We start from the raw sequence: 10,907 nt of genomic DNA, 5'->3' as shown, positions 1-10,907 counted from the left end.
CGGGAGCTGGGATTGGGGCTGGGGAGACCTATTGTGCAGCCCCTGCTTCGGGAACCCGGCCTGCCACCCCAGGGACAACCAGGAGGCCCAATTCCGCGGTGCCCCCTGCGCCGATGTCCTAGCTTTCACCCATCCGTCTGGGCCGCCTCTCACAGAGAGGCTCCCATGCCCCTCAGGGAACATTCTCATTTCTTTCCTGCCTACTCCTGTATCCGTTTAGAGCACATCTGTTATTCTGCCTGGCAGAGCTGTTTCTGTGATATTACCTCCCCCCACAAATCCTGTTAAATTCTTCTCGGTTATGCTGCAGCAGGCAGCACGTGGAGGGCGCTTCATAAATCCTGGGAGAATGGAATTATTCTTTTTTATAGTCCTCCCCGAAAAAGTTTCCCTCCATACCACATTTTTGATGCCTAATAAATAACTGTGGGTGCATTTTAGGGGGGCCTGAAACCTGTAAAAGAGCCATTTAGTATTTGTAGATAAACCACACAGTCTGCCCTCGATGAGATTGGTTGTCTGGTGTGACTTTTCCCTATTTGAGGATGATGAATTCCTGAATGTCAGAGACTAACTTATTTGTTAGCATATCTTGGGTGAACCTCACTAGGTAAGGTACATAGAAATTGCATAACAAACATTCACTGTTGAATGGGTTCTATCAAAGCCCTGGTAACTCTCAGGTGTATCACCGCAGGGGGTGACAGTGCCCATTTCCATGGTGCACCTGAGAGCACTTAGGGCTTTAGGAGTCAGATTGGACCTGCAGAATTCCAGAGGCTCATAATCTCACCCCTTGTTGGTCTTCAAACTTTATTTTGTACTCTTTTCAACAAGTTTGGCACCTTATTCTTCCACAAACTTTACTTTACTCGTTTTTGCCATCTTATCTTAGCTTGTAATTTGTGTTCTCCTGGAACGTGTGCCTCTGTGTTAAAAACACGTTGTGTGCTTAAAAATGCTCTCGAACCCACCACCCACATATCTCAAAGGGCTGTCTGCACTAGTCATCTCCTCCTCCTATCCAGAGCACTTACAGACTGGACAGTGTTGAGGAAGGAACCAGGCTATGTAGAGAGCCCACTGGAGGCAGGACACTATGCTTGTCCCCACCACCCTTGGAAGTAGGCAGGCAATGCCTTCTGACTTGGAGGGAACAAGTAAGAGTTAGCTGGATGTGAGCTCAGCCCATTATAGCTGTGGCCATCAGAACGTTTTATCTTCTGTGTTAGTCCCGTCCCCCCTCTGAAATGCAGAGTCATAAGTGGAAGGTACAGGGAAGTGTGCCTCATCGTTATGGCCTTGGGGTGGTGTTCAGCTCTTAGTGGCTGCTCAGTAACTTGTAATTGGTGTGGTTGGTTGGAGGGCATCATCGTGGAAGAAGAAAAGAAACATTCAAGCAAGAATTGACTTTGTTGGCCAGGTAGACAGGTTGTGTGAAATTTTACGTGTTCCCAATCGGGAGTGACTGGTCTGCTTTTCTTTACAGACTTTTCCTAATTTAATGCTGAAATTAATTTCTCTACCCATGTAAAGATAAATACATTAATTGTCACCTACAGGATAAAGATGTTCGAGTGATTGGCATATTGGAAAGTATTTTCAGATAATAAGTGGAGAGGCTCCCATGTAAATTCCTTACTGTCTCTGAATATTGTACTCAGATTGACATATTAGTATTTTATCTATAGCTAAACTAACTGCACCTTTTATTAAGCTTAGTGTCAATCATATGATGTTGTCTCTCATCACTTAAAATTATTGCTCATAATTTTAACTGCCAGCATCCTGAAAAAACGTCAACAGAGCCAAAATGAAAAAGCTTCAGGGGCAACCCCTTCGGGTCCCCTCCCACTGTGGGAGCTTTTCTGTCCTCTCAATATCTTGCTTTCAAAAAAAAAAAAGTTTCAGGATTATTAAATACTTAATGCTCAATATTCCACCTGTTGCCAGGCTCGGTGGCTCAGCCTGTAATCCCGTGCCTTTGGGAGGCTGAAGTGAGTGGATTGCCTGAGCCCGCGGGTTTGAGACCCGCCTGGGCAACTTGGCGAGACCTCATGTCTACAATAAATCAAAAAATTAACCGGGCGTGGTAGCACGCGCCTGTAATGCCAGCTACTCAGAAGGCTGAGGTGGCAGGATCTCTGGAGCCCAGCAGGTCGAGGCTGCGGTGGCTGGGAGCGGCCACTGCACTCCAGTCTGGGCGACTGAGTGAGACTCCAACTCAAAAAAAAAAGAAAAATATTCCACCTGTCTTCTCAAGAAAAACAGAAAAACAGCATGGCTCTTAAATGGTTTGGTGTGGAATGAAAACTTCTAGATAAATTAATACCTAACTTGATGTAAATTAAGTAGTAGTAGCTAGCTTCCAGAAAAGGAGACTGACTTTAGGGTGGAGCTATCTTTTTGTTTTTGTTTTTAAAACATGTGCCAAGGTAATAAAAATGCTTTAGAGCTCCTAGGATACCCACATATAGGCAAACTTATCCTTATTACATATCATGTATCCTCCTGGAGAAAGGACCTGCTGTTCTGTTTCATTTTTTAAAAGGATGCTTGTTGCTATCCACTGTATTAATTTTATAGTAATCTGCCACATTTTGAAAAACTTTGGTCTGAGGGAGCCCAGGACCTTGGCTGGGTGTAGGCAGTGGAGAGGAACAGAGAAAATCACCACCCTAAAAGCTGGTTTTAGGGGTAATTAGGAGGTATAAGTTACCTGAGGGGAGAGAGAGGAGAGAAAAAGAGTGATTGGGGTACAGAGCACTCCACTATCTTATGAAGTGAGTGATAACAGGTAGTAAGGAGAAAGACTCTTCCAGAATTTCCAGTTTTAGAAACCCAGGCTGAGAAGTCTCTTTTTTTTTTGAGTTGGACTCTCATTCTGTCACCCAGGCTGGAGTGTAGTGGCACGCTCATAGCCACCACAGCCTCGACCTGCTGGACTCAGGCAATCCTTCCGCCTCAACCTTCCAAGTAGTTTGAACTACAGGCACATGCCACCATACCCGGCTAATTTTTTGATTCATTGTAGAGATGAAGTTGCCCAGCTGGTCTCGAACTCCTGGACTCAGGCATTCCTCTCACCTTGGCCTCCCAAAGTGCTAAGATTACAGGCATGAGCCACCGTGCCCAGTGAGAAGTCTCTTTTCTTTCTGGGATCTAGTCCCTCCACTGTGCTGTTGTGGTCAGGTCCTTCTTTGCCTTAGACCTATCCTAGGTTTCCTCATGGCCTTTAGGCTACGTTCATGTTCCTGAGTGGCTTTGGAGGGCCTCTAGGCTAGGGTCATGCTTCTCTCTGGCCTCTGCCTCTTCCCATCCTCCCAAACTTCTTTTGATCTCTTGAACAGGATCCTTTGGGCCCTGAACCTTGTGTAGCCTGTTTCTTTTGTCTGGCATATGCTTCCTAAATGTCCCCTCCCCCAGCTTATCTGTAAGCCTTCTGGTCTCAGTGTAGGTATGATTTCTTCTGAGAGGCCTTTCCTGTGACCCCTCATTCCCTACCTCAAGTATGGACTAGGTACTGATCCTGCATGCTTCCTGAATACCTGTACAGTGTTTGTAAACTTTGTCTGCCTCCACAGCCAGACTAAGTTCTTTGAGGACCAGACCAGGTTCTGCCTGGGACAAATGTCAAATATTTGTGGAGTAAGTGGATGATTCACTTCCTGACTGCCAGTCCATTCTGACACCTCCTATGTGTGGGGTTCAGTGGGTGGGGCTGATGAAGAGGCTCTTCTGTGAGGTGACATGATGGCTTCTGTTTCTCTTTTGAAGGTAATTAGAATGACTGGTTTCATGAAGGGCCTCTACACAGATGCTGAGATGAAGTCTGATAATGTTAAGGTAGGTTTGAGTGGAGGTTCATCTTCTCCCCTCCTTGCCTTAATGAATGGGGATTTTTATTATTTTTTTTAATTTTTCCATAATCAATATTTTTTATTATGGTTTTGTGGGGTACAGATAAGGGTTAGGTGTACAATTACGTTTCATTCAGGCACCCTGTTGATAAGAGGTGTTTCCCCATCCCCAGACAGATATTTGCTACTGTTAATCCCATCTCCACCCCCCCGGAGTTTCCCAGTACCGTCAGTCATTTTCTTATAGTATTACATTGGATGTTCAAGGTCCATTATATGAGTGAGAACATGTGATACTCGGATCTTTGTTTCTGTGAGAGGTCACTCAGTATTATAGACTCTAGTTCCATCCAGGTTGCTGCGAAATTCATGATTTTGTTCTTTTTTATGGCTGCGTAGTATTCTATTGTGTATATGTACCACATTTTTTAAATTCAGTCTTCTTTTGATGGGCAGCACGGTTGTTTCCAGGTTCTTGCTATTGTGAACAACGCTGCGATAAACATACGTGTGCAGGTATCTTTTTTATAGAGTGATTTGAGTTCTTCAGGGTATATTCCCAGTAGGGGGATTGCAGGGTCATATGGGAGGTTGATGTTTAGAGCTTTTAGGAATCGCCACACTGCTTTCCACAGAGGTTGCACTAGTTTACACTCCCACCAACAGTGTAGAAGTGTTCCCTTTTCACCACACCCTCTCCAGCAGCTGTTATTTTTTGCTGTTGATAATTGCCTGAATGGGGATTTTTAAATAAACTATACTGTAGAGTGTATTATTTATATGCTCATATATGGTTGGAATACAAAGTCGATTAATTTGTGAAGTGATGTATATACCTTTTCTCATTTCATTTTCTCATTTGTGACAACTGTATGTCATGCTAATTTTAATAACTGAAAAAAGGAATTAGTATTTCAAAGGTTAGTGCTAGTCCAAAACCAAATTAAAGTTTTAATGAATTGTTTTTGTTTTGTTATTAAAGATCTGTATTTCTAAATTTTTCATAGCTTTTTATATAAACAAAAACTATCCTATGCCTTTTGAGCATGCCAAAGATAATGCAAAATCTTTGAAGTATTTTAATGTTTGTATTTCAAATGGAAATGTTTCAGGATAAAGATGCAAAAATTGGCTTCCTACAGAAGGCCATAGATGTGGTCATGATGGTTTCAGGAGAGCCATTGTCAGCAAAACCAGCCAGAATTGTGGGCGGGCATGAGCCTGAAAAAACAAATGAGCTGCTCCAGCTAATTGGAAAGTGCTGTCTCAACAAGGTAATGTTGCAGTACTGGCATTCTAAACTTACCAGTACTGAGGAGTAGCAGAGGGCGGGTGACTTCAACATAGTAGAATGGCATAAGGAAGGAGTTTTGGTGTTGTCTGTTGAACGCTGTGCTTTGACTCTGATCCCACCTATTCTGGACCTCAGAGGTATAGGAGAAGTAATTTCATACTGAATAATAACACTGATAAGGTTATGCTATACATAAGTTCTACAAGCTTTAAATATAAAATAGGGAATGTGACAGGAGCTTTGCTGTAGGCCCTGTAGCTGGAGGCTGCATGCCCAGCCTTCCCAACCTCCTTCCTCCCCCTTTTGGGCCTCCTTGAGGGCAGGTGACTGTTTTTATCTAGGAATACAGAAGCTGCTTCTTTCTTGAGACTTTTGGGAGTCTCTGCCGTCTGCCTATCTCTCTCCTTCACTCCCTCTTCCTTTCTTTCTCTCTCTCTCACCCTTCCTCTTTCCTGATTGCATTTGAAGAGCTATGCTGCTTTCCAAGGAATCTTGTTTCATTTGTATAGGGAATAGGTTTGTCCCTTCCTGAGCTTTTCACTATGGACTGGAGATGTGGGTGTTGGGCCTCAGGTCTCTGGGATTAGGGCCAGCCTGGACCATGTTTGCCGGACATTGGAGGGGTCACCCCCAGGCTCTTCCTTCTTTGTGCGGGATGAGTAGCCCCCATAGGTGAGCAGAATTGGACCTGTATCAAGAGTATAATTAACAGACCTTCATATACCAGTTGGGTGGTTGTCTGGGGTCTAGCCTCAGATGTTGCTAAAAATGGGAGCAGGTAGGTTTCAGTGCTACGATGGCAGTGGGGTGTGGGGGTGTGTAGTGGTGTTAGGCTGTCTCCTAGGGGCCTCAAGAGAGCCTTGCCCTGGTCCAGGTCCAACAGTTGAACTTAGAGACTCAGAAGCTGATTTTGGTCATACACTGGCCTCTGTCCCTAACCTCCCCACCCCACTTCCCTGCATCCTTTACATTGCTCATCTGTCTAAAAAGCAAATCTAACTCTTATCTTCCCTGCTGACTCTTTTGCTGGCTTCCAGTTGTCATGGAACACAGCTAGCTCTGTGGCATGACTCTCAAGCCTCCTAGAGATCTGCTGCTACTTCTTTCCCTTTGGGGCTTTCTCTCTTGTCTCCCATATCTGAACCCCTCCATTCTAGTTACCACGTACCCCTGAAGTGAGCACTGGTCACGCTGCCTCATGTTGTGCCTCGTGCCTTAGTGCATGCTCGGTTTTTGGTTCTGGGCTGCCTTCCTCTTCCAGCTTCTCCTCCTGGCAGCAGTGTGGGCTCTGTGAGCTCTTCCCTGGCCCTGACCTCTCTTCCCTCCCAGGCTGACTTAGGTGCCCTGGTTGGCTTGCCACAGCCTGTTGATGTTTAATTGTTGTATCTGTCTGTCTCCCCCAGTATGTGGAGTGTCCTTGGCCCACAGATCCTGGCATGTAACCTCACTCAGTGTGTGCTTATGGAACGAGTGTGTGGGTGAGCAGGACTCCTGACTGGAGAGGCCAAAGACCCTAGGTGGCTGTCAGGGATGATGGAGAAAAAAATGTTTGCATTTGACAGGGCTTGAATTAAATCACACCTTTTTTGTCACAATGTTTTATTGTGTTAAAATGCATATAATATAAAATGTACCATCTTAACCATTTAAGTGTACAGTTTAGTGGTATTAAATACTTTCATAGTGTTGTATAACCATTACCATGATTCATTTTCAGAACTCTTTTCCTCTTGCAAAATGGAGATTGTGCCCCCACTATAACTCCCGTTACCTCTCTCCCGTAGCCCCTGGCAACTTCCATTCTATTTTCTGTCTCTATGAAGTTGACTACTCTAGGTACTTTGTTTAACTAGAATCATAGAGTATTTGTCCTTTTGTGACTGTAGATTATTTCACTTGGCATAGCATTCTCAAGGTCCATCCATGTTGTAGCATGTGTTAGAATTTCTTCCCTTTTTAGGGCTGAATAATATCTTACTGTATGTATATATCACATTTTCTCTATCTTTTCATCTCTCAGTGGACGCATGGGTTGCTTCCACATTTTAGCTATTGTGTATAATACTGCTATGTACATGGGTGTACAAATATCTCTTCAAGACCTCCCCTGCCCCCACCAAGCTGTCCTTGCCTGACATTGCGCTGCCCACCTACTTGGCAGGCGAGCAGACAAGTGAGCAAGTGGACAAGTGAGCCAGCGAGCTGGTGAGCAAGTGCCAAGCCTGTGTGAGCCACCACTGCTGCCACCTGCCCGCCCACCCTGGGGGCCACCAAAAACTGCCCAATTTTCAGTTCTTTGGCTGTATTCCCAGAAAGGGAATCGCTGGGTCATGTGGTAATCTTCTATTTAATTTTTTGAGAAACTGCCATACTGTTTGCCATAACCACTGTACTATTTTACTTTCTCACCAACAGCGCACAAGGGTTCTAATTTCTCTACATCCTTGCTAGCACTTTTTTTTTTTAGTAGCGGCTATCCTAATGAGTATGAGGTAGTTAGATCAAATCTTGAGGCCCTTCCAGCTGGAATCTTGTGATCTTTTTAGAAGTATAAGGTACTTATAGAGTAGTGTGGTCAGCTTTATTGTTCTTGAACACACACTTCCATACATGGCAGTCTGGATAGAATTGAACCAGGATTCAGTTGGCATGGGTGGACTCTATTGTTAATGGCTGAGGTTAGCGCTGAAAATAATAGTTATCAAGAGATTCTGTGCTTTGTATGTGATAATAACATTTCCTTTTAATCTTTTATATTTAATATTTTATCTCTTGAATTTCATTGGTAGACAAATAATGAGCTATCTATTTAATGAGCTATCTATTTAATGAGCTATCTTTGAATGTCAGCATTCATATTTGTTACATGTACTAATCTCATTTTCACCTTGCATTTCATTTCCTTACATCTGGACATCAAGCTCTCCAGTGATGATGCAGTGAAGAGAGTTTTAGCTGGAGAGAGGGGAGATGTGAAAGGAAGGGCCTCCCTGACCTCAAAATCTCAAGAATTGGATAATAAGAATGTGAGAGAAGCAGAATCCAGAGTTCATAAAGAGGTGAATTGCAAGTGGTACATCTTTGCAAATGAAATAGTAAGTCTTTTTGTAGCTTAGGTGAAAATATTTATATATATATATTTTTTTAGGATAGAAGAACCTCTGAAATAAAAGAGAGAAATATAAGCGGAGATCGAAAACAGAAAGAAGAATTGAAAGAAGAGAACAAGCCAAGAGAAAAAGAAAGGAACAAGGAGAAGATCAAGGAGAATGACAGAGATAGACATAAAGACTCTGAGAGAGACAGATATAGAGAAGGAGAAAGAGAAAAAACCAAAGCCAGGGCCAAGCAGGAGAGAGAGAGGGGCAAAGACAGAGGCAACAAAGACCAGGACAAAGATTTAGAACATGAGAAGGAGAGAGAGAGAAAGACTGAGGGAGGAAAAGAAAAGGAAAGACTGAGAGACAGGGACAGAGAGCATGATCGAGACAAGGGAAGGGACAGGGACAGACGGAGAGTGAAAAATGGGGAGCACTCTGGCGACCCTAACAAGGAGAAGAGCAGAGAGCATGATAAACCAGAGAAAAAGGTAAGGTCATGTCAAAAACTTCTACCTTTAACTTAGAGTTTGTGATGTTCTCTAAAATCATTTTTGTCTTTCTTATAATGTGGTTAGGAAACAGGCTTTCTTTTGTGCCAGTTTAAATTTATGACATCTTGGATTCCCAGTAGAATCCCAAAACCAGACCAGTCTCTTGCTAGGTATGTTTTTTTTCTTTTTTCTTTTTGTTCATCCTTATAATAGATATTTATTGATCATTCTTATTTTAAGGCATTATTCAATAAATTTTCAACCAGTTCCTGCTTCATATTCAGGAAGAATTCTATGGAACATACACTCCATTACAGTATAAGTTGGATTTGTTTCTTGTGTTCACTGTTGAATTTCCAGCCTAGGAGAGTGGTTGACACATGGTAGGTCCATAATAAATATTTGGTAAAGGAATGAATTGAGTATCAGGCAAGGGATGATAGACTTTTCAGATCATGGAAGATTGGATGGGATTGTCCAATTGATAGTGGCTTATGAGGTCTTGTTATAGAATGTTGATCTTGAAGCAGTGAAAGATAATTTGGAGGAAGAAATCAGGAAAATTTCATTAAATGCTTACTCTTTTCTGAATTTAATAATTGTTTAATAATTCTCTACCAGGCATGTAGAGAAAGCAACATTTTTCAGAGTTTGAGCTAATTTGCCCAAGTTGTCCTTGTCTTTATCTTGCCAGGTGTTTTAAGACTTATTGTTCTTCACCTTGGCATCATTTGTGTTTGCTTGTGTTTGGGTGTTACTCTGAAGACTTTGGAGCAACATGTACCCTAGCAGTGCAGAAGTGTTCACAAGCAGTCTGAGTTGCCTGTGTGTTGTCTTTTGGAGCATAGACATTGCTGAATTTTTAAGGATTAGGGCTGCTTTCAAAGTCCTTTAGGCATTAGCAGATAAGTACAATAAGAACTCAGTTTACTTTAATTCTTGTGTAACTAAATTATTAGGTAAATGTAGGATTGGCCAGAAAATCCTTTTGGTTTCAAACTCTGTTTTTTAAATGTGCAAATTAATTTTGGACTCATTATATGTCAGGACTGTTTTTCCAGATGTCCTTTCTTATGAGGATGTCATATTGTGAAGCATCCTGGGAAGATGGTGGGACGTATATGGTCTCCAGTTGCTACAAAGGAAGAAACAGGTCTGGAAAGGTTCGAGTTTTGCTCAAGTGATGCGGTCAGGCAGTGAGGGGCAAGGCCTGAGCTGGTCTCCATGCAGCTTCCGCTCGTGACAGCCATCTTGTTTTGTAGCAAGCTCGAAGCTAGGCTATTCAATGGAAGTCAGTACAATCTCATTTTGAGATCTGTGTGTCACAATGAGAAAGGGGGTTTCTACCCAGAAAGACTGTTGTGTGGTAATTAAGTGTATTTTTCTGCTGAGAACTTTGGGGTTTTACTATTTAAAATGTCACCTTAATTTCCCCATTCAATAAACTAGAGTAATGTACCCTATGATATGTGTCATAACCTGGATTTGCTTATGAGTTTTAGAAATCCCAAAGACATTCCCCATCTTTTGCCTCTTTTTAGAGGTCTGAGGAAAAGTATTTTTTGCTGACCTGATTTTTTAGAGGTGCTGGCTGGATTATTTTAATGTGTATGGGGCAGCCAGGAACGGGAGAACCTTCCTCAGCCTCTGAGGTCTTCAGATCAAATATTCCCATGTTATGTTCACTAAGATTCTGAGGATGTGACTAGTTCCTTAAGTAGAGATAAAGACAATTCCAAAGAGATTTATATAGGCTGATATTTGGGAACAGATCCAAACCAAGTATGAATGATGATTTTGTTTAAAAGTATCTGAGACTGTGGCAAAGTGACTGATTTCCTACTCAGAGCTGATACTTACTTGACTGAAGTCAGATTTGTGTAAATCTTTGATGGTGATTGTGCTTGCCTGGCTCTTCTGTTGAGAATCTGGGGATTTCTCATTGAGCTGCATGAAGCTGGGAGGCAGCGGCAATTTTCTCTGGTAAAAAGCACCAAGCAGGGGTGAGCTGCTGTGAAATGTCCCCCCAAGGAACCCCAGTTTTCAGGGACTTTAGTCATGTCAACTCTGGGGGTGCCTATTTCCTCTCTGGGGATGCAAGAGGCAAGTTTTAACCCCAGTTCTGCCAGTCACTCTTTTTTTTTTTTTTTTTTTTTTTTTT

At 42.7% G+C, this 10,907-nt stretch overlaps 1 protein-coding gene across 2 annotated transcripts in view; it reads left to right on the top strand.

Annotated features, from left to right (window-relative positions):
- The window catches only part of TRAF3IP1 (TRAF3 interacting protein 1), an 84,646-nt gene that overhangs the window by 503 nt on the left and 73,236 nt on the right, over positions 1 to 10,907 (top strand). For both annotated transcript variants that reach the window (XM_008057719.1, XM_008057721.1), the window contains exons 2-5: positions 3,778 to 3,846; positions 4,973 to 5,134; positions 8,076 to 8,213; positions 8,303 to 8,743. In XM_008057719.1, coding sequence (XP_008055910.1) covers positions 3,778 to 3,846; positions 4,973 to 5,134; positions 8,076 to 8,213; positions 8,303 to 8,743 — 810 coding nt within the window. The remainder of the gene's footprint in view (positions 1 to 3,777; positions 3,847 to 4,972; positions 5,135 to 8,075; positions 8,214 to 8,302; positions 8,744 to 10,907) is intronic.

The sequence above is a fragment of the Carlito syrichta genome, unplaced genomic scaffold (genome assembly GCF_000164805.1).
Source record: "Carlito syrichta isolate Samal-C Ts95f unplaced genomic scaffold, Tarsius_syrichta-2.0.1 Scaffold303113, whole genome shotgun sequence".
NCBI classification, from domain to species: domain Eukaryota; kingdom Metazoa; phylum Chordata; class Mammalia; order Primates; family Tarsiidae; genus Carlito; species Carlito syrichta.
This window is presented reverse-complemented; position numbering and strand designations above follow the sequence as displayed.